The sequence below is a fragment of the Phyllostomus discolor genome, chromosome 9 (genome assembly GCF_004126475.2).
Source record: "Phyllostomus discolor isolate MPI-MPIP mPhyDis1 chromosome 9, mPhyDis1.pri.v3, whole genome shotgun sequence".
In the NCBI taxonomy this organism is placed as follows: domain Eukaryota; kingdom Metazoa; phylum Chordata; class Mammalia; order Chiroptera; family Phyllostomidae; genus Phyllostomus; species Phyllostomus discolor.
In genome coordinates, this window is record NC_040911.2 from 26837833 (window position 1) to 26862183 (window position 24351).

Genomic DNA, 24351 nt, shown 5'->3' on the forward strand with positions numbered 1-24351 from the left:
GTAGAACACCTTTAGTTTGATACAGTTCCACTCATTTATTTTTGCTTTTACTGTCCTTGCCTTTGGGGCTTGGATAACTATTCTTTACCCTACTAGATATCAACCGAAGTATCACTGCTTCAGAAAGGACTTCCTTAACCTCATTATCTAAAATAGATTGCCCCGATTAGTTTTCTTCTCATAATAATCTGCTCCTTTACTTCATAGCATTTATCACAATTTGTAATTATTTATTTATATGGGTTTATTTGTTCAATGTCTTCCTCCTTCGTTGCACTGGCAATAATACAAGAGCAGGAGTCACTGTGTCCTTAATGTCAAGTCCACAATGAAGTGCGAATTACACTACTTTGTCACGTTTGTTTTCTTAAACATTTTAAAATTGTTCAGATATACGCATGTGTCCATTATAAAAACTGAAACACACAGAATTATACAAAAAAAAGTGAAAGTCCTCTCAACACTCTGTCCTCCAACCAAATGCAAACCCCATTACCTTTCCAACAGAGCACTGAAAACAGTTTAGTAAACAAGGTCTGTGCAGAAGGTATCCAGCCATGTCATGTGAAAAATAGAGACATTTATTGAAGAAGATACAAGATACAAGAAACACTGCCCTGGCTGGTGTAGCTCAGTGGATCGAGCGCAGGCTGCGAACCAGGCATCGCAGGTTCGATTCCCAGTCAGGGCACATGCCTGGGTTGCAGGCCACGGCCCCCAGCAGCTGCACATTGATGTTTCTCTCTCTTTCTCCCTCCCTTCCCTCTCTAAAAATAAATAAATAAGTAAATTAAATATATTAAAAAAAGAACTCTTAAAAAAAAAAAGAAACACTGTATGTAGGACAACGACGCCTCAGTCCCCTTCAAAGCAGGCACCTTAGGACCTCACACAGCTCTCCCAGTCTCCATCAGCTGCCCCATCGTGTTTTCCTGAATCTCATTGACTGTCTGAAATCTCTTCCCTTTTAGTTTTGGGGAAAGCCAGAAGTTTCAGGGTGCCAAATATGGGCTGTAGGGTGGCTGAGTCACATGGGGGATTTGATGTTTCACAAAAAAAACTCTACACGAGATGTGTGTGATGCAGGAGCGGGCACACAGTCGTCATGAATCTGCCAATTACCAGTTGCCCATGGCTGTGGCCTTCTGAATCATCCGAATAGTTTCTGTGGAGGAGTGTTCAAGCCTAATGCAAAATTTGATGCAGATTCATTGCTCTACTCACTTAGTCATCTTGAATGTGACAGCCACACAGTACACATGCTCACTCAACGGCGTTCACTGCCCCCACTGACTGGTACAGTGAAATCGTCTTTGTTACACATGTGTACTCTCACCCACTTTCCTATGCTGCCAGATTACATTAACATCGTGCAAACTGTTCTTGTTCTACTAACAATAGTTAGACTTTTTCTGGGTAGACCTCGTATAAGCTTCCAAATCTTTTTTTTTTTTGTATAATTATATGCATGTATGTGCAATACAAATGAACACACATGTATTTAAAAACTTAAATTGAGCGATGCTTATGTACTGATCTATGGTCTGCTTTTTTCCCTTAACAGATTGTTTTGGAGACTGTCCTGCAATTGTTCAGATAGATCTACCCAATTCGGGCAAACTGCTGCAGGGTTCTGCTTTATGGATGTGCCACTGCTCTAATTTAAAAGAATCCCCATAGCTTTTATTATCTTACTCTAGCTAAATTTTGTATTTAGCATTCCTGTTCTGTTATCTTAAGGGGGAAAAATCAGTATTTGGTAATTAGTGTTGATTTAAGGACAATTTGCTCGAAAACATTTCCTTTACAGTAGGCTTTTCTTGAACTTCCTTTCTACTACATCCACACAGATAATGTCACCATAACTTGCTTCAAGGAACAGAAATAATACAGGAAGACACAGTGCAGGTTTTACGAAATCTCAGATAAAATAGCTTAATTAGGTTTGCTTTTACTGTGCCATAAACTAGCCAGGTTCACAGAGATCTAGAATCTATCTTCCTTTCCGAGATAATGAATTCAGATATGCATCAGGGATCCCCGGGTGATAAGAACTTTTTTCTTACAATCATGCCCACCAGTCCCTGCAGTCCATGAATAAGGGCGCGGAGAGCTCAGACATCATTCTGGCACAGGGACTGGAGAAGTTAAGAGGTCCTATAAATTCTCTTTCGCCTTCTTAATGTTATTAGTTCTGTAGAGCCAGTTAAACTATAACTCCGCTGGCTCGAAAGTCTGACTCCTATCTCTACGCCAATTTTGTGGTTCCAATCTCCAAATCTATGAAGTCAGGATCATCTATTGTGTTGGGGCTTTAAAAAGTGGACCATGTTGATGAAGCTGTTACCCTGATGAATCATTACCATTTAAACAAAGCTGTAACTAGATACTTTTGGATGAGCTATATTCATCTGTATACATATTTTCAATAGATGACCATCCTATTTTATGTATTTTAAGTGGCATGGCTTTTCACACATCAGTGAGAAACAGTTACAAAGTGAGTCACTGGAAGTGACTATAGAAGAATTTGGAAATCTTCATTTCTGAAGATTGAATAGTTATTCAAGGAGAATAATATCTTAGTCATCCTTATAGTTCTAATCATAACTCTACTATGGTATTTCTGGTAATAGCTCCAAATTAATATTCTTGCCCTGGCTGGGTGGCTCAGTTGGTTAGAGCATCATCCCACACGCCAAAAAGTTGCAGGTTCCACCCCCAGATAGGGCACACACCTAGGTTGTGGGTGTGCTCTCCCACAAACCCACAGGGGCGCATACGTGAGGCAACGAGTTGATGTTTGTCTCTGACACTGATGTTTCTCTTTCTGTCTCTCTCCCTCTCTCTCTAAAATCAATAAAAAAAACCCATATTCCTGGGTGAGGATTTAAAAAAATCAGTTTTTTATTCCATTTTATATGAGTAATTATACCTTATACTGTATCCCATATGTTACATGCATTGGGTTACCTTAAAAAGTTGTGAATTCTGATGCAAATTAAACCACAATGAGGATGACTAGTAAAACGCCTGTCAGAATGGCTATCATCAGTAAACCCACAAATGGTAAGTGTTGGAGAGGATGTGGAGAAAAGGGAACCCTAGTGCACTGTTAGCTGGAATGCAGGCTGGTGCAGCCACTGTGGAAAACAATGTGGACTTTCCTCAAAATTGAAAATGAACCTGCTTTACAACCTAGTGTTTCCACTTCTGGGGATTTATCTGAAGAACCCTAAAACACTAATTTGAAAGAATATATGCGTACCTTTGTTCACCGAGTTATTTATAATAGTTAAGCTCTGAAAGAAACTCAAGTGCCCGTCAACAGATGAGTGGATAAAATGGCTGTGGTACATATATACAATGAAATACTACTCAGCCATAAAAAAGAATGAAATCTTATCATTTCTGACAGCATGGATATACCTAAATAGTATTATGCTCAGTGAAATGTCTGTCAGAGAAAGACAAATACCATATGATTTCACTTATAGGTGGGATCTAAAGAGCAAAACAAACAAACAAAATTGACACAGACGCACAGGTACAAAGAGAGAACTGGTGACTGCCAGAGGGGTGGGAGGCTTGGGGCTCTGGGGGAGAGAGGCGAAGGGACGGAGAAGCACAGATTGGTAGTTATGAAATTGTCGTGGGGAAGTAAGTAAAGGCTAGGATGTATGGTCTATAACTATGAACGGTGCCAGCTGGGGTACTGGGAATACTGAGGGAACACTACGTAAAGTATATGATTTTATGACCACTAGCCATACACCTGAAACCAACACATAACAATAAAAAATATAAAAAAGAATGCATTTATGACATCACAAAATAACTGTGAATTCTGAAATACATTTGGCTCCAAGAGTTTGGGCCCGGGGCCTGGACCTGTGCCGTGTCCTCTCGTGGCTGTCGGTCCTGAGTGCAGCCTTCACACAGGGACGCCAGCCGGGACAGAACAGACTTCTGCCAGCTCCCCAGGCTTCTTCCGTGCCTCCTACGGCTCAAGGTTCATGAGCTGCCCACTCTGGGCTTTTTATTGTTGTTGCTTGGAAATTTGGATAAAAAAAATCACTATGCAAAATTTTTTTTGTATGTGATTTCAGAGATTCTGATCTACAAGGCAAATTTGGACAAATCTGATAATTTGTACAACTATAAAAATAAAATTATTTAAAGTAATTTCTTTTCTTTCTGTCATTGTAGCAGAAGCTACACACATATTAAAAAAAATTACCACCTCTCCTCCCTATGCCTGCACTTTAAGTATTGGCAACCTTAAGATAGCTTAATTATTTTCTAGCATCTTAATCATTTTGTGAAATCATGATGTTAGATAATAGCCATTTAATATAAAATGTTCTCTTTTCTATGGAATTGTGACTTCCTACTAATTATGAATTAAAGCCTAATTTAGTGTGGCTGGAAGCCAAAACGACAAATGAAATTTATAGATCCCAACGTTGGTTACACCGAGAGAGAAGCACTGTCAGGCAGCGTGGAGTCAAAGAAGGTTCCCTGCTGGGCTCTGGTTGCTGAGGCAGTGTGCCGACCGCTGGGGAACACACCGCAGCAGAAACCAGAACCGAGGGAGAAGCGCTTGCCCTGTAAATTACACCAGGCGGAAGTGCTGCTGGGTTACCTGTTTATTAGCATGCACTTTACAAAGTTCAGGACATGCACGGATATGCATTCATTCCATTTTAGGTTACACATTATTGAAAACATTCTATAACATAAATAATTGATCAGTGCGTTGTTTGAAATTTAAGTTTATAAAACTGAATGGTAGTGTTCTGTTTTATGACTGTTTGTACTTTCAAAGAGAAAGACAATGTAGATAGATGGACTTTCTAACCTTTATATGAACCTATTAGGGAGAACAACACAACAGAAAAGAAACCACCCTGCCCCTTCCACACCCCCTCCCCCACGCACAAACACTTTCTCTACGTGTGTGCCAATTCTGTTCTCTTCGGGCTCACGTCAAAGCAGGGATTTAGGGCTGCTGGAGCAGGGGCAGGTGAGCTGCGAATTCAGGCGTCCTGCCTGCTCTCATGCCACAGCTGAGGCTGGGGAGACTAGAACTGATTGTGAGCAAGCTGAAACAGGAGTTCTTTGGAAAGAAGAGACCTGAGATTCTTCCAATTTAAGATAATAATTACCTCTCCATCCTCTTGTCACACAACAGGTGATCCAGGTTGGCAGAGGGCAGAATCAGGAAACAACAGAAACTGGTGGATATATAGTTAAAGGGCTCACCTACGTTGTTGATAGTATAGATAGCTCCCAGAAGGCATTACTTAAGTGGTTTGTCAGGACTGTTAACTCTGGGACCGTTTCCCTGATTTTTAATACAGCTGCATGGAGAAGCATATTTGGAATAATGTACAACTGGCCATTGTCTATGAAAATTAGAGATGGGAGAACATCCAGCCTCTTAGGGTGACTCAGGGCAACAATACACAGGGTGTATCCTGAAAAAGGCAACTGCCCGACCCCCTTATTAAATGCACAGTTGGGCACTGCAGTGGGCGCAGCTAATACACTGTAAATGCAAGCCCTGTTGGACTGGTGCTATGGTCACCAGGATGTTCTCCTCCTGAATATACCTCTGGCCCAGACCATGATGAAGGATGCAATCAGAGTGCACCTAAAGTTCTCCCACATTCCTTTGTTACTGGGGACCGGGGTGTGGGAATAAGTTCCCTCGGCAGGGAACTATATCTGATTTACTGTTCCAACTTCCTTCAATGGGCTTTATTGATTCTAAGAAAATTAGAACAATTCTGTAGAAAGGGAGAAGGAAAGAGAGTCAAGAGGAGAACGCTAGCATAGCCAAATAAAGTGGAAACATTTTGGTTGCTGTAAACACATGGAGTGGGAAAAGCAGAAACTGAAGGGGAAAACAATCAGAGTTTTAACAGAGCATTACCAAGACTGCGAGGCCAACTGGGTGTCTCCCAGTGCTCTGGCAGTAAAAGGACCCACATAGATCAACTATCTGTCCCAGTCTGGAAGAACTTAGAAAACTGGATGACAAGAACAAGTCCCATGAATCTGATATTGAAACACAGGAGGCGTCAGTAAGAAAGAGTGAATCTGAAGAAGATTGATGGGAAGACCAGGCAGGATCTCCCAGCTCATTAGAGTTGGCCCTGGGCCAGCATAGTAATTGAACCTGACATCCCTTGTTTGGGTCAAACTGAATGATACATGGAAGGAATACAGTAAAAATAAATAAGTGGGTTATGCTAAGGTGAAAATCCAACATTATTCTGTTGTCTGAAAAGAGACTCAGAACAGGAGAGAGATTCTTTCTTAGCTCGAGCTCCAGATGCAGGCTGGCTTGCCAAAGTCGCCCCTGCTCCAGAAACGGCCAAAGTAGACCGGAACCAGCAAATCTGAGTACACTCGCCAGCAAACGCCTCTGTCTCGCTTTACCCTGAACCAGGAAGAGTCCATGTAATCATTCTTTCCTCTACCAAGAAATTCAATCTAATTGCGAGATTTAACTTTAATACATATTTTTCTCATCTCAAAGAGATGTAGGAGTCATGCTTGGAAAGTGTCATATATTTTATAGCAGAGATTTATACTTCAGATTAAATTTGTATATAGATCCAGTAAGGAAAAAAAGGAAAAGTTTTATCAGAAGCAGAATCACACTGTAGCATTCCTAAGGTAACTTACAAGAGAAACATGTACATTTTCATTCCAATAATCAACACTGCTAATAGGCCAATTCAGGCAATTTTATCCAGCACCACCAATTTCCACCTACCTCTTTTTAATTCATTCATGGAATGGTTAATACAAAGAAGAGTTTTTGCTTTTTAAAGTTCCAGCTAGTTTATAATTTAGAAGAAAAACTTAGTCTAAAGAAAGAGAAGTGTATAAGAAGCAAAAGAAAAAAGGATTGGAGGGAAGTATACTAAATACTAAAATAGCCCTGGCTGGTGTGGCTCAGTGGATTGAGCGCTGGCCTGCGAACCAGGTCCCCAGTAGGGGGTGCGTGAGAGGCAACCACACATTGCTGACTCTACCCCTCTTGCTCCCTCTCTTCCCCTCTCTCTGAAAACAAAATCTTTAAAAAAACCTATAATATTATCAGTGGTATATATAGTATATACAGTGGACGGAAAATTATAGGTAATTTAAATGTTTCTTTGAATATGTATAAAACCATTGCACTTGTCCCAAGTAAGCACAAGTACTTAAGTGATTATTGCCAAATCACTGGTATCGTTTTTAAAAAACTTATTAGAAAACAGATTCTTGAAAGGATCCTCCCTAACCCTTATGCACAGTCCTCTAAAAAGGATTATGGTTGTTTTTATGAGGGGGTAGAAGCTGGGTGTCCATTTCATAGCTCATTAACCTGGTTCAGCAGTTTACACCTGGCTTTGGGACCACAGGCTGAGGGTAGTTGCGAGAAAAAGCCCTGACAGGCGCGGCTCAGCTGGGCCGCATCATCTCGCAAAGTGAAAGGTCGCTGGCTCGATGTTTCTCTCCCTCTCTTTCTGCCTTCCCCTTTAAAAAGAAAGTAAATAAATATTAAAAAATAAAATGAAATAGTTCATTTTAGATTACCCAGTATTTCATCATTTCTATAGAATACATGAACATAGTTCTTAGAAGTTAATGTTAAATAGTTTATGGTTTAAAGTCATAATTCTAATTCTGTGACATCTTTGATCTTAAACCTCTGATATGAAAAACTTCCATATGTAAGCTTTTAATTTAATTAAAAATTCATTTAAATAAAATATCCAGTGTCTATAATAAATTCTGGTTCGTTTCCCCCATGTTTGCTATTAACGTATGCCAGATTTTTCCTTATTCACAGGTTTCTTCATCACAACATTTTCTTCTCTCTTTCAAATAAAGAGTTGTGTGAAGGAGAAGTTTTAACTTTTCTTGTTATTTTTTTGCCAGCAATGACTTGTTAAAAAAGATCTTGGCCCCAGTTTGTTTTTTTATATCCAAACACTTGAGAATATCTTGTGTTCAATAAGGAAATTAATGATAATCTGTACTAATAAAATCATACCAGTATCTAATGGTAACAGAGAAGTTTTTCCGTTTTAGACCCTTGAGGCCACACTCATCCATATGGAAATCCATATCAACTGAAAAGTTATTTTTTCTCCCTTAGGTAAAAGCTTTTTTTTCTGTCTCTGTTTGGAGATCGTGAGTGGATAAACTTTACTTTTTTCAATCTAAAATGAACGTGACACAGGGAGTTACCCTTTATGCAACAACAGGAACAGAGAGAGGACAAAAAACTACGAAGTCTGCAGGGCGTGAAATTAAAATTTTCACGTTGACACAAAAAATGCCAGTGAAGTAATGATACATGCTACGGCACTAGCGTGAAGCCTTCTGGTTGGAAGAGAAGTCAACGCCATGTGACCAACATTTTGTACATCAGTGGAAACACTTTGCTGTTCACAGAAGCATTTATATCCAGAAGGAGAAGACAGAGGATTGGGGTGAGCTGTGGTGAAGCACCAACTCACTGGAGAGGACAGCTCGGGAAACGCAGCGGAGCTCCAGCGGCGTGGACGAGGGGCAACGGGAAACCACAATGGCAGTGGACGGTGGCTCATCTGTGAGCGTCACAGCCATCCGCTGACTCCCACTGTCCAGAGAAGCCACGGATGCCAACGGTTTCGGGTCAGTTCCCATGTTAGTTCTGCCACTAATTAGATTGTTCCCTCGTAAATCAACGTTTGTGTTATAGTTATGATCCACTGCTGAGATGAAGCAATGCTTCCGCTTTCCCTAGAACCTGGTCCCTCCACCCTCGTCGGCTTCTTTCCAGCCAAAGCCCAGAAGATAGGAGTTGGGTGTGGGGTGTATCAGCTGGTCTACAGGGAGGTTTTATTTTAGGAGCAGCACGGGCTGAGGCTGTGAGGACAACATACGTGGGTGGAGTGAAGGGACAGTGACTGAGGACTCACCTCTGAGCTAGATGACACAGTACATGCCTCCAACTACCTATAGAGAAGGGCATGGCTTCATTACCAGAGAGTGTTTAGAAGCATCCTGATGAAAGCCCACACAGAATGCCATTTGTGGTAAGTAGTCCATTCTTCACCTGGTAGGGCAGGCATCCCAAGAGGAGATACTTCCTTCCAGCCTTCATTAAGTTATTGGGGTGGCCGAGAGGTTTGTTCAGTTTTAAAGTAAAAATAAAAGACACATTTTTCATTTTCACTAATAACTTTACTGAACAGCATATTCACTGTTTTGTTCCACTACCTTCTGCCATCTTTCAGGCAACTTCATAATTCCATCTTCTCAAAACTTTTATCTTTTTGAGCAAAAAACTATCGTTCACCCTGGCTGGTGTAGCTCAGTGGATTAAGCGCGGGTGGTGAACCAAAGTGTTGCAGGTTCAATTCCCAGTCAGGGTGCATGCCTGGGTTTCAGGCCATGACCCCCAGCAACCGCACATTGATGTTTCTCTCTCTCTCTCTTTCTCCCTCCCTTCCCTCTCTAAAAATAAATAAAATTAAATCTTTAAAAAAATGACAAGAACAATCAGAAAGATTAAATTATCGGATGATTCTTATTTATTAAAAAGAAAAAAAAAACAAAAACTATTGTTCTAGGTACTATTCTAGGTACCTTCAGTTCACAATTCCAGGGAACTGAAATTTTTCCCGTTAAAAAAACTTCGTAAAGACCAAATAAATGGAAATGTGAAGGTGCAATGTCTGATGGATAGGGCGGATGAATCAGAACTTCCCAGCCAGGCTGTAACAGTCTGTGTCTGGTCATCAGAGAAACATGCAGTCTTCTATCAGGTTGGGCAGAAGGAACGCCTGCTTGAGTGTGGTTGGTAGGGTAATAATTTATGGTTTTAATTTGAACAGTTCACCTAAAATGTCATATGGTGTGCTTGAGTGTAATACTGTTATGTTACAGAATTACATGCTTATGATCTTGTAATAAACGGGGGCGTTATTTATGCTGGCCCCTGTACGTTAGAATTGGTATATGTATTCACACACATATTCAAATATAGAAATAGTACACAAGAATGTGCAGCTGAACTGAAGATACGTTAGTCAATGGCCATTTACTACATTTATTCTCTGTCTTCTCCATTATAAGTGTTCTTACTGACAAAGTCTTTTTAAAATATTTTATTTATTTTTAGAGAGAGGGGAAGGGAGGGAGAAAGAGAGGGAGAGAAACATCAATGTGTGGTTGCCTCTCGAGAGCCCCTGACCAGGGGCCTGGCCCACAACCCATGCATGTGCCCTGACTGGGAATCGAACTGGTGACCCTTTGGTTTGCTGGCTGGCACTCAATCCACCGAGCTCTACCAGCCAGGGCCAAAGTCTTTGATTTACATTCTTGGTTGCATCATGCGTGATGCTTACCAGCTTTTTACCCAAGGCAAAGCATGAAGCCTACAACAATCACCTTTTTCAAGATGGCTAATGATCTTAATTTGGATTTCTGGATGCTACCTTTCTTCTGTCTTTCTCCTGGTGTCCTCCATAAAGTAAGAGCTAAAGTTCTGCAGACACAACTTCACTTACATGTAAAAACGTAAAAAACCTTCAGTAAACACATGTTCACAGAGCATAATCTCAGGAAGCATAAATTGTACCCAGTCCTCTGTTAGGCGGGAAGGCCCGAGACTCCCACAGAACTGCTCTGTGCCTCGCTGCGACCGGCTTGGTGCCATGTGCATCTGCTTACTGTTTCCAAACTACAGGCCAGCACGAAACCCCAAGGTCCTGAAGAGAAATTTAAACCATGTGACTGTGAAACCAAATATTTAATTTCAATAACGTTCACTTTTTCCATTATTTTGTGTGAACATGCAATCAGGAGATAAGATGTGCATGTTTTCCTTTATCTCCAAACAAAGGGTAAGGTTCAGACAGATGGGATGGAAGGCTGGAAAACAGGTTCTGTGTGGTCAGCGGACTTTGTTAAGGTTTGCTGCTAGTAAGTGGTAGAGGCAGGTACTGACGAATCCAGGTCTTTGCACTTGAATTCTAATGCCCTCTCCTCTAAGTGATGCTACCTATCTGCACAGCAAGAATTTTGCCTTGAGAAACCAAAGCAACAGACTAGCCACAGGCCAGGCGGAGGTTTAGAAGAAGCTCTACGGTAGGGCGGAACACCTTATTGCTTGTTAGGGAGTTCGGCAATGGCAGCTACTACTTAGCTTTATACCAGGTCTGTGCTCAGTACTTATGTAAACTATGTGTAATCATCATGACAAACCTATGAGGGAGATATTGTTACCCCGATTTTATAGATTAAATTAAATGATTTGTTCGAAACCACATAGCAAGCATTCAAACCTTGGCCTATAAACCTAGGTGTTATAATTATTACACCTGGGCTCTTAACTCTTCTAAAATGGTCTTTTTGGGCTTTACTTTCTGAAGATTCTGAGGATTTTATTAGGTAACATATATGGAAGAGTTTTTAGAAAAGCATTAAGTGTTTAGAACAGTAAGTGACACTAAACAGTGTTTCTTTATGTGGACACTAAGGGAACTTAAAGAACTTGGGCCAAATGAATAACTCTAAAACGTCAGTTCGTGAGGCTAAAAACTGGGACAGGACAGCAGGAACAGGGAACGTGGAACAGATGTCACTAATCATAGCATTTTTCAGAGTTCAGTACCCTGGAGAAAACTCACCAAGGAAATAGCATCCTCACCTACTGCTGGCTCAACAAAGAAATAACATATTTATGTCATATGTTCTAAGGGTAACCTTAGGGTTTTTCCAACTCTTGGAACTTCAGAGTATGAAATTTTGAAATGGGTTTATGTCCTACAAATGTGAGTCCTTTGTTTTCTTTTAAAATATTATTTTAAAAATTATGTGGGTGATATATCATTGTTGTAGAACATTTGGAAAATACAGAAAAGTGTGAACAACAAAATAGCTCTTATAATCCCTTCACCTACAACTTAGAAAGATTTCCTAAAACCAAGGACTGGAATTCTAAGTGACTAGTAAATATAAGCTGTTGTGCATTTTCCCAGGACAGTATGTTCTTCCTCTGGTAAGAATGTTTTGACAAATTTCCTTAGGCTGAATTCATTTCTTGGAATTATGCTATGTCTCTATTATTTCTACCTAGCCCATTTGTTTCTGTTTTCTTCTATAAATAGTGTGTGCAAGAGAAACGGATGATTATATTAATAGCTTTTAACAGTGGGAATTATAACAACAGCCCAGCATCATGGTTTAATTAAAAGCAACATCTTTTAATCAAACACATAAGAATTTCAATGCATTCAACTATTCTTGGTGGTAATGCATTGCTGGCAAGGAATTTCCAATTATTAACCCAACTTAAACAAAACACTTCAGACTGGCTGGGCTTTTCATCCTCCTGATGAAAGATGGAGGACAGAGGGCATATTTATAACTTCATAGTTTCTTTGAACATATTCAACCCATTCCTTTCTGAAGTCTTCAGATTATTCCTTTTCATTGTCATCATTTTATGTGCATCATTTCATTAGGTTTTGTTCTGTTTTGTTATTTACAATCTACTCAAATGGAAAAATATAGCAAATGCTATTTTGACTGTGTGTATGTGTGGTGTGTAAACTGTTACTAGATAGAGCTAAAATGATAGTTCTGGGTCTAGTACCCAACATTCTAGGAAGCTGTTTGAAAGACCTAAGGAGAAATTCTATTTAATGTCTTGAAACTGAGTTTTTAATTTTAATTTTTTATTACTTAAAAAATTTATTGTGTATTTCTTTCCATTACCATTTATCCCTCTTATACTGCCCCCCAGCAATCACCACACTGTTGTCCATGTCCACAAGTCCTTTTTCCTCAGTCCCTCCACCCCCTAACTGCTCCACCCTCACACCACTGTCATCCTGCTAAGAGTCAGTCACAGCCCAAGTGTCTATCAGTAGATGAGTGACTAAAACAACTATGGGACATTTACACAATGCATTACTACTTGGCCATAAAAAAGAACATTTTACCCTTTGCCAGAGTATGGATGGAACTGGAGAACATTATGCTAAGTGAAATAAGCCAGTCAGAGAAAGACCATATGATTTCACTCATATGAGGAATCTAAGTGAATAAACTGAACTAACAAGAAACTGAGTTTTCATAGTAATAAAAAAACCTTACAATGATAAGTAATTTGTATGAACATATATTACAAGTGGATAGATCTGGACATGTCTGACATAATTCCGGATGGATGACAGGCAGTGAGTGAGTACGGTCAGCATCATCATGCGTGGCCTTCACTCACACACGCTCTGGTGTGGAGGCAGTGAGGTCTGCTACTGAACCCCACCACATAAATCCAAGTGGTGCTTATGGGCTCCAGTCTGAGGTTAGAGGTGTCAGTTTAGCTTCCATCTCTCCGCCTTTGGGAGAATAACACATTATCATTTCCTGCTGGGTACATGAGGGGGATCTGTGGAGTACGTAAAATATTTGTGTAAATGAGTAGGGGAGATAAAGTCTAATTTTAAAAAAAGTCACTGTTAGGGTTCTGGGCACGAGTGCAAGGAAGCACCACTACCTGCTTGTTGTGCGCAGTTGAAACCACAACGCCTGCCCTTCTCTGAGCGGCTAAGATTCTTCTTATCAAGTTATAAAACAGATTCCAACTCTTAAAGTAAGTTTGATTCCTACCCTAAACCAGAATTATATTGGCTTAGCGTTGATACCTCACAACCAAATCCAAGTTTCAGGCAGTATGAAAGAATGAAAAAACTGTGAAATTTGGGACTGGAGCAAAATTCAAGCCTTTTCTTCTTCCGTGTAGTGTGACTTGGGTCAGTCACTCAGTTTTTCTCAGCTCTCATTTCCCCATTAGAAAATGGGATAATACTACCACTTAGCTCACAGGGCTTTGGTGGAATTTAAATGAGACGATGAATCTTAAAAACATTCTTTCAACTCTAAAGTACTATGCTAAGAATCGTGAACAGATACATAATTTTCAGCATTGCACATTTATTACTAGCATAATAGAAATATGTTTCTTGAAACCCATGGCTGCTGTTAATCCAGAATTTTGTTGCCAGAGATAAAACAGGTCACCGTTACAATTATTTACATGATTTTTCCTTCTCTGCAATATAAATGGTTACTGGCACTGTGATGTATGAAACTACACAATTCCTAAGCTGCCTGTGGGCTAAAGGCTTGGTTTAAGCCACACACAATGAAGAGGAACAAATTCATAAGTGTTTGTCCCTCCTCATGGCACAGCAAAGTACCAAACAGCATCTGTTGTTCTAGCACTTAAAAGATTATATCATCATAACTGGAGCCAGAAGCAACCGGATGTTCATGTCAAGTTACTTAAGGTGGAAATAAAGATAAAAAACACTGTCTTCTTAAAAAATTATATGTATTTAAGGTATGCAACATTTTATATATATATATATATATGCAGTAAAATGATTACTACAGTCAGGCTAATAACATACGAATCCTCTCATATAGTTCCAATTTGTTTTTGTGGTGACAATACTGGAAACCTCCTCTCTCAGAAAATCTACAATATTCAGTACAGTATTATTAACTGTAGTCATCATTTCAATTTCTAGATTCCTGGAACTTATTCATCACATGGAACTGCGGCTTCACACCCTGAGACCAACACCTCCTTATTTCCTCTACCTTCCCTCCCCCTCCCAGTACCCACTGTTCTACTCTCTACTTCTGCGGTTTTTAGATGCCATATGTAAGTGAGATCTTGCAGTATTTCTCTTTCTGTGGCTGGCTTATTTTACTTAGTGTAATGTTCTTCAGGTTTATCCACCCTGTCACAAACAACACAGTCCTCTTTTCAGGCTGAATAATTCCGTAGTTCATTCATCTGTCAACAGACACTTAGGTTGTTTCTGAGTCTCAGCCCCAGTGAACAAGGCTTCAGCGAACACGAGGGTGCAGACATCCCTTTGCAGCACTGATTTTCCATTTTCTTTGTGTCTACACCCAGGAGAGGCAGAGTTGGATATGATGGTAGTTCTATTTTTTAATTCTTTGAGGAACCTCCGTACTGTTTTCCATAAAAGCTATACCAAATTACAGTCCCATTAAGTAAACAAAAGTTCCCTTTTCTCCATATCCTTCCCAATAATTGTTAGCTTTTACCTTTTTGAAAATACCCATCCTAATAGTTGTGAGGTAATATCTCACTGTGGTTTGGATTTGTATTTATCTGATGATTAGTGATATTGAGCATCTTTTCAGACATCTGTTGGCAATTTGTATGTCTTCTTTGACACAGGGCAACATCCATTCATGATAAGAACTCTCAACAAAATACGTATAGAAAAAAATGTCTTCAATACAATAATGACCATTTATGAAAAGCCCACAGCTTTTCCTCTAAGATGCTGTACAAGGCAAAGATGCCGCCCTCACCACTTCTGTGCAGCAAAGTACTGGGAGTCCAGCAAGAACAACAAGGCAAGGCAGAATAATAAAAGGCATCCAAATAAGGAAGAAATAAAATTGTTTCTGCAAACAACAAGATTCTAAATGCAGAAGACCCTAGGGACACCACAAAAAACTGTTAAAACCAATAAACAAACTCAGGAAAGCTTCAGGATACGAAATCAACATACAGAAATTAGTTGTGTTTCTTTATACCAAAAGTGATCTATCTGAAAAGGAAATCAAGGGGGAAAGTCCCATTTATGGTAGTATGAAAAAAAATTAACATACCTGGGAATAAGTCTAACCAAAGAAGTGACAGATTTGTACACTGAAAACGGTGAAATGCTGATGCGAACTGAAGAGGACTCACATAAATGGAACAACATCTCCTACAAACAGAAAGATGAACAGTACTCCCTAGAAATAGGCTAATTCCAGCTTTAGTTCCAAAAATTCACTAATCAGGCATGGTTTGGTGGGATCTGTCTTTCCATATCTCTCTCTCTCTCTCTCTCTCTCTCAAAGGCTCTGGTCAGATAGTAGCTTGGTTAAAGCAGTGTATCCCAGTCAGGGCACATACAAGAAGCAACCAATGAATGCATAAGTAAGTGTAACAAAAAAAATCAATATCTCTCTCTCTCTCTAAAACCAACTTTAAAAAAGAGAAAAAAAATTTTTCAAAAAGGGGGTTGAAAATAGCAGTATTAACTCTTATGAGTCAGGGAAGAACAGAGAGAAGAGACCTTAGTAACCTTTTTCTTCAGGGACTGGGAATGTAATCCTACTGCTGCATGCCTGGTATTTGCCTCTGCGGACAGTTTGGAATAATCATTACTGTGTTGTCACATGACTGAGAGAGAGACACTCCACTAAGTATTTTAAAAGTGATGAGATGTCTGTTTCATTGAATAATCCCAAAAGATACCGTCTTCATTTGTAATGTAAAATGTATAGGTCACATACCCGAATAGAAAAAGACACCAACATGCAAAGGATACACAGCCGCAAGACTCCTTTTCCCAGTCAAATATGAAATAAAAGATTTGAAGATCTAAAGCTACACTAATGCAAATGTCTGACTATTGCAAGTATATCTTTTGATTAAATTGGTATACATCAAGTACAATTAGAAAGGTTATTTATAATGAAGAAATCCATAATTCTGCATTTTAATGGGGATGACAACTATAGTTGGTGGTTGCTAATTAACATTACTTCTTTCAGTCTAGTGGCCAGATATTTCTTGTATGATCTTTATTGCTGGCAGTGGACATACCTAATTCTGGAACGAAAGGGTTAATTATCACAAAAGGGTTAATTATCAGTAACATTTGTGCTCGTTACAAATGCATGGGTAACCGGCCCAGGTCTGGTTTCACACTGGAGAATAGGATCAAGTACAATCAGTACACCTGACTCAGCATCAGGACAGAAAAAGGACTGAACTGTCTCTGAGAAGGAGCACCTGCCCGCTAGGTAGGTGTTCAGAAGGCCAGGGGGAAAAGTCCTCCCCAGCCCTCTCTCCTGGTGGAGTGATTACAGGGTGCTGCCTGTCCCAGCCAAGCAGAAATGCTGGCCCTGTTTAGTTCATCGGTGCCACCCTCTTGTGCCAAGATGACCAGCGTGCTCACTCCCTCAGACAGCTCAGGGGTGTGATCAATCCTGGAGGCCCGAAGTGAAATGCAGAGACAGAAGCATTATAGTTCCCAGCACAGAAAACTATAAAGCCCTTCTTGCTTGTGTTATAAATTACATATTTATTTTGTTAGCATGAGACAGATGAATATTTCTACATACAAAGGTGCCCAGCTAAAATCAAGATAAGTGATATTAATGTCCTATGGTCAGTATTATTGAACCTCAAAAGCAATAAACTTTATGAGTCAATAAATATTACATTTGCAACATAGTTAACATTCCTTTACTGTCTCGAGCACTTATTACACATGGTAACTGCAAGTCTACAATACATTATTCATATTTGGGGTGTCACCGAGTGATGGATTGCTGTGGGAGAGGCTGTCCTTTAAATAAATCAACAAATAAAAATGCAAATGTTAACATTTTCAGCCACAACTTTTCCACCTTGAATGGGGAATGAAAATTTCACATTATATTGACAGGCAGCAGAGAGAACAATTAACAGCCTACACTGTGAATGAGAAAGACGACTTTGCCACGCCTTGTTGTACCACCTGCATATGGAATGATATGGGGCTCTTCTGGGCGTTAGTGCTTTTCAGAGAACAAAGGAAAACCTGTCTCCCACTAGCATATGTCCCGCCCACGCTCTCTTGCAAGTCTCGAAATTTCTTGGAATTCAGGGTGACCAGGAAAAGGTCTTTTACTCCTGTTTACCTCACTACTAGCTTCAAGGGTTTGTTCAACAAACAGCAATATGTTTTTCTTTTGCATCGGGTTTTCCCGATATAACTGAAAAGCAGTCTATAAAAAATGCCTTTTCTATGCTTTGAAATGAAAATAATTCAAATAATCCTGATTCTGAAATCTGGAAAGCAACCACTGTGCCTCCTCGGTAACTGATTTTCGTAGCACCGAGTCTTTTCCGACTCTGCACTTTGTGGGATGGACGTGGAATGTGCCACTGTGCACATCTAAGGGTTACGTGCGCTACACATTGTTTTATTTAGCCAAGTGCTCATTATTTAGGAACCTTCTGAGAATCTATATTTAGCTGATTTGCAGTATTAAGAAATAACAGATAAAGAATCCTTTTCTTAAGGCCCGTAAATATGAGTCTTCACAGCAATTTTAACCAGCCTTGTAAAACTCCACAAAGTTGATATGGTCCATTCAGAAACTGTGTGCTGAGGATGTTCTACAAAACCCTCACTGGGGAAGCATTTTCTTTTCCTTTTTCATGCTTCTCTGTAAACTGAAATGTAATCATCAAATGCATATTAAAGTAGTGTTAAAGATCTCATTTTAACCTTCAACGGCAGGGAAATTCACTAAGACTGAAAATCCAGGTTCTCTCTCCTCTTTACCTATAACTCTCCTAGAGAGATCTCTCAAGGTGAGCAAGGATAGACCTCCTTTGGGCAATCGACCCTCAGCCACAGCATTAAGTGGTCCAAGGTAGGAACCCCATCACTATTTCAGAACCACAACTCGTTGTGGGTCTTTAGCAAAATAACAGCAGCGTTAAAAGTAAAAAAGGGGTAATAAACAGAGAATGTGGTAAACTAGTTAAAAATTCTTTTGATTGTGAGTAGCCTCCAAAACAGGGAGGTTTTCTTTGTCAACTACTATGATATTTAAGATCTTGGGCTTTGGAGTCTGAAATGCTAGTTTATCTTTTATTGATTGGCCATGAGGCCTTAGGCAAGTCAGTCTGTCTGAGCCACAGTTTCCTAATTTTGAAAATGATGGGGGCAGTAGTACCACTTCATAAGGCTGCGGTGAAGATTGAATTAGATAATGAATGTAAAGGACTGGGAATATTGTAGGTGCTTAATAGACGACAGCCACTATTATTATCCTCTGTGTCATTTCCCAAAAGATCTTTACAATTAAAATTGTCTTCAACTTTGTATTCATATGGTAACATATTAGGTACATGAGTGCTAAATCATATTCCCAAGTAAAAATAAGTCAAGGCCTTTTGGTGCTGATATTTATATATTCAGCCTCAAATATATAAGTGAGAGATGGCTTATTAGATATGAGAATTTTAATAACATGTTTCTTTCCCTGATTCCAAAAAAGGCTGATCAAATTATTAAGTCTTCATTCAAATTTTCTGGTATAAGTAAATGTTGATAGACCTTTAACTGTAGTACAAAATCCTCTATAATTTTTGATATTAATTCAGTCAATTAAACTTACGGTCCAAGTGTATAGCCATTCTGTGATAAATTGGAAGGACCTGCTGCTAAGCAGAGTGTTTTTTTTTTTTGATGAAAGACAAGATTAGTTTGTGGTTCTATGGAAATCTCTGCCAATTACCATCGTCAACAAGGAAAAGGCATGTGTACAGAAAAGGTCTCCGTGAGTTCAACCTGGCCAATTCTAGGTGCCAAATGAAGGCCTCTCTCCTGAGTAAGGCCCATTAAGTATCAAGAATTTTCCACTGCTAATTGCATAAAACTCAAAATATGTATTATGCAAAGAAAAGGCATCCAAAATGCAAATGCAAAAAAAGAAATACAACTGTCACTATTTTGCAGATGACATGATACTATACATAGGAAGCACTAAAGATTCTACCAAAAAATTATTAGAATAAATGAAATCAGTAAAGTTGCAGGATACAAAATTAACACATAGGAATTAGTTGCATTTCTACACACTAATAACACACTATCAGAAAAAGAACTTAAGAAAAAAACCTTATTTACAATTATGTAAAAATACCTAGGAATAAATTGAACCAAGGAGATAAAAGAACCTATACTCTGAAAACTGTAAGACTTTGATGAAAGAAATTACAGATAACACAAATAGACTATGCTCATGGATTGGAAAAATTAATATAGTTAAAATGTTCATACTACCTGAAGCAATCTGCAATCCCTATCAAAATACGAAAAGGTCTCTTTCACAGAATTAGAAAAAAAAATCCTGAAGTTTATATGCAACCATAAAAGGCTGCAAATAGCCAAAACAATCTTGAGAAAGAAGAATCAAGATGGAGGTATCATACTCCCTGATTTCAAACCATACTACAAAGCCACAGAAATCAAAACAGTATGGTACTAGCATGAAAACAGACACATAAATTAATGAAATAGAGTACACTGCCCAAAAATAAACCTATACATATATGGTCAATTAATTTATGACAAAGGAAGCAAGAATATACAATGTGAAAAGACAGTTTCTTTAATAAGCAGTATTAGGAAAACCAAACAACTATATTGGAAATAATGAAATTGGAGCACTATCTTACATCATATACAAAAATAAATTCACAATGGATTAAAGACTTGAATGTGAGACCCGAAACCATAAAACTCCTAGAAGAAAACATAGGCAGTAAACTCTTTGACATTGATTTTAGCAATATTTTTTAGACCACTCTCTTCAGGAAAGGGAAACAAAAGCAAAAATAAACAAATGAGACTATATCAAACTAAAAAGCCTCTGCAGAGCAAAGGAAACCATCAACAAAACAAAAAGGCAACCTACTACTGAGTGGGAGAAGATATTTGCAAAGCATAAATCCAGTAACAGGTTAATATCCAAAATATGTAAAGAACTGATACAATTTAACATCAAAAAACAAAGATTTTAATTAAAAATGGGCAGAGAAGTTTTTTAAAAAAGAGACATACAGATGGTCCACAGACACAAAAGATGTTCAACATCACTAATCATCAGGGAAATGCAAATCAAAACCTTAATGAGATATAACCTCAAAGAAAAAAAAAAACCAAACCAACAAATAAACCCAAAAACCCCAACTGTTAAGAAGAATCTGGAGAAAAGGGAACCCTCAGGCACTGTTGGTGGGAATGTAAATTGGTGCAGTTATTATAGAAAACAGTGTGGAGGCTTCTCAAAAAATTAAAAATAGAATTACCATATGATCTAGCAATTCTAGTTCTGGGCATTTATCATAAGAAAACAAAAATACTGATTTGAACAGATATATGCATCACTATGTTCACTGCAGCATTGTTTACAACAGCCAAGATAAGGAAGCAAGCGAGGTAACCACTGACAGAGGAATGGATAAAGAAGATGTGGTATAAAAATAAGAAATCTTGTTATTGTTTGGTTTATATTTTGGACTTTGAACCCTAGTACATGGTTGTGCGCTCTGTCCAGATGCTGGAAATAAGAGTGCTTGAATAAATTAATTTGTAAAACACACACATACACACACAAAGGTATGGTATATATACATAACAGAATATTGCTTAGTTATAAAAAAGAATGAAATGTTGCCATTTGCAACAACATGAATGGACTTAAAGGGTATTATGCTAAGTGCAGTAAGTCAGACAGAGATAAACACATACTGTATGATTTCCCTTACACACACATATGGAATCTAAAACCAAAACAGGAACAAACAAAGGAGAACAAATTCATAGGTGCAGAACACAAACTGGTGGTTACCAGAAAGGGGAGGGGTTGAGGGAAGGCAGGTGAAATAGGTGAAGAGGATTAAGAATTACAAATTTACAGGTATAATCTAAATAGATCATAAATATATACTGTACAGGATATGGAATACTGTCAATAATATTGTAATAATTTTTGTGGTGACGGTAACTAGATTTATTGTGGGAATCATTCTGCAATGTATATAAATATCAAATTACTATGATGTACACCTGAAATTAATAGCATATTATGTCAGTTGTATGTCAATAAAAAATGTTTAAAAATATCCTTATGTGGAAAATGTTAACTTCAAGAATCCTTAGAGCTTACCGGGAAGTGCTGTGTCGGAACGACGATGGGGTTGTGCTTACAAGCTCCTTGTGGCTTTCTGTTGTCATGGGAGATGTGGACACATCTTTCCTAACTCCTGTCATTGTCCCTGTATGAACAATAAGGGAAGAAATGTGGGCATTCAATAAAAATAAATTACAAAGTCCATTCTGAGTAATATACTAGAGGTTATAGGAAACCCTAAGCTTTGAAATTAAGCATTTCCCCCTCTCCTTGAAATGAAACGATGACAGATGGAAAACTCAGCAGGTTGTTTTGATTTTGTAAACATCAGAGATTTGTAATATCTTGTTTTAAAAAAGTACATTTGTGCAATAACAGACTAACTACAGATTTTTAAAAGCCTGATGCCCTCTCGTATTCCTGCTGAGTTGGGTTTCCTGTGAAGATGCCCAAGCTGGTAGACTGCTTTATTTCATTCCCCTGAACTGCTGTAACAAAAGATCATTCTCCTCTTTGAACAAATAGAAAATCCCAGCACTTTGTATCTCCAAAGCCCCCAAATTAAACTATCCTAACCCCCCATATTTTAAGGCATAAATGAGTCTTGAATGTTTCTTTCAAAGAACTCTACATTGGGCTAAAAGAAGTGTTTTATTAGGAGAGGTTCTCAACCACCCAGGGCTGATCTGGCCTCTGTTGCTTTCTAACAAGCAACGGTTAGTTGATAATTTCTTTTCTGAAGTGCTAAGTAATAATAAGACATAGACATAAATATCTGTTATTTTTGTTTGAATCTATTAGTATTTCTAATAATAACAATTTTCTCCTCCTCCTCCTTTATATTATTTTCCAAACAACACAAACAACACATCCCTGCCTTTTTCCTGGGAGACTATGAGAATCTCATCCACAATTTTCTCCTGGCTCCTGGGAGACTGTTGTCCAGACCACTCAAAAAAGTTACTTGAGGAGATTCGCTCTTCCTTTGAGGAAAGGGTGAATATTCAAACAGCACAAAGACAACTTTGGTGTGTCGGGAATACCAGACCCTAACGTGCCAAGAATACAGTGGGCTACTTTCGGGAATGGCACAGTTTAGGTGTGGCCACAGAAAATCAGGACAAGAGAAAGCAAGAGTAATATCTATAGAGATGAGCACCCAAACAACCACCATGAACCCTGGTGTTCCAAGCTGTACTCAATGTTCACTGCTCACTGGTATGTGTAGATGTGAACCACTAGCCATCTAAAAGTACGATTGTCTTCCCTGTATCCACAAACCTGTGGGACCCTCAACCCAAACCAGTACATTCTCATGCCAGAAACAAACTCATCAGTCCACACAGTGTTTTCAGTCAGTAAATATTTACCAAGTCCCCAGTGAGAGGCAAGGGCTGGTACCAGGATTAAGTTCGAGTTTAGTTTAGGAGAAAGTGAAGGAAGGTGTGAGAGTGTTCTGAACAAGCTACTGTAACAGAATAACAACAAAAAAACTTAAAAAAAATCATAAATGACCCCAGGCAGTATAAAGTAATAATAACAGATACAGTATGCTTGGTATATGCCTCATACTGTTCTAAGTCTTTTCCATATACCATGTATTCTTTTTTTAAAGAAAGTTTCACTCAAGTATACTTTGAATACTATAAAATTTAACCAGCTTAGGTGTACAGTTTGATAAATAGTAGCAAATCTGTTTGGCTATGAAAGCATGGACACACCTCAGTTTAAAAATGTTTGTCATGGCATTGCTTGTGTATTTTCACAGCCCAGTTTTATAGTATTCCACACTCCAAACACTCCCCTTACGCCCGTTTGTGGTTCCCTTCTCCCTGACTGGTCTGTTACTGTCCCCCTCTAGCTCTGTTGCTACAGTCCGGCCTTTCCAGAATTAGTTACATTTATTCTCATAAAAACCCTTTGCGATAGATACTATTTTTATATCTAACTTACAGAGAGGGCAATAAGCCATGAGGGACCTACATGACCCGCCCAGGTCACAGAACTAGTCAGTGAGGGAGCCAGCACCCACGTCCAGACGACCTGATCCCAGGGCTTCCATCACTATGCTAGTTACTGCCATTAAATGACACGAAAAGTCTGAGGAATTAAGAAGTGAGGAGATCACACCTGGCTATAGGATTAGGGAAGATTTAATGCAGGAGGTGGAATTTTGATAGGAAGGGTTAAGGAGCATGGAATTAGCAAAAGCATTAATTTAAAAACCTCAAGGCTAAATATTTAGTATATTCAGGAAATATTTATTGAGCATCATTATGTACTTGTACCTTGCTAATCAATTTAAACCACTTTACATGCATTATCTCCTTGTACTTAAATTAATTGCTGTCCTCACTTTATAGATGTGGAAGTGGAAAGTGTGAAAAGGTCGAGCAGCATGTCCAATATCACAGGGCTGGTAAGCAAGGCTGGGTTTTGAATACAATGAAGGTCTGCATTGCAAACTCTTAAACACCATGCTAGTTGGCCTCAACGACAAAACAAAACAGCACCAATGACAGTAAAATTCACCAAACTGGTCTTCAGAGA

The 24351-nt window shown here is 38.8% G+C and overlaps 1 protein-coding gene across 4 annotated transcripts in view; it reads right to left on the minus strand.

The window, feature by feature from the left end:
• KIAA1328 (KIAA1328 ortholog) overlaps positions 1–24351 on the minus strand; it is a 228982-nt gene that overhangs the window by 1494 nt on the left and 203137 nt on the right. For all 4 annotated transcript variants that reach the window (XM_028524448.2, XM_028524446.2, XM_028524447.2 and 1 more), the window contains one exon: positions 21838–21946. In XM_028524448.2, the coding sequence (XP_028380249.1) occupies positions 21838–21946 (109 nt within the window). The remainder of the gene's footprint in view (positions 1–21837; positions 21947–24351) is intronic.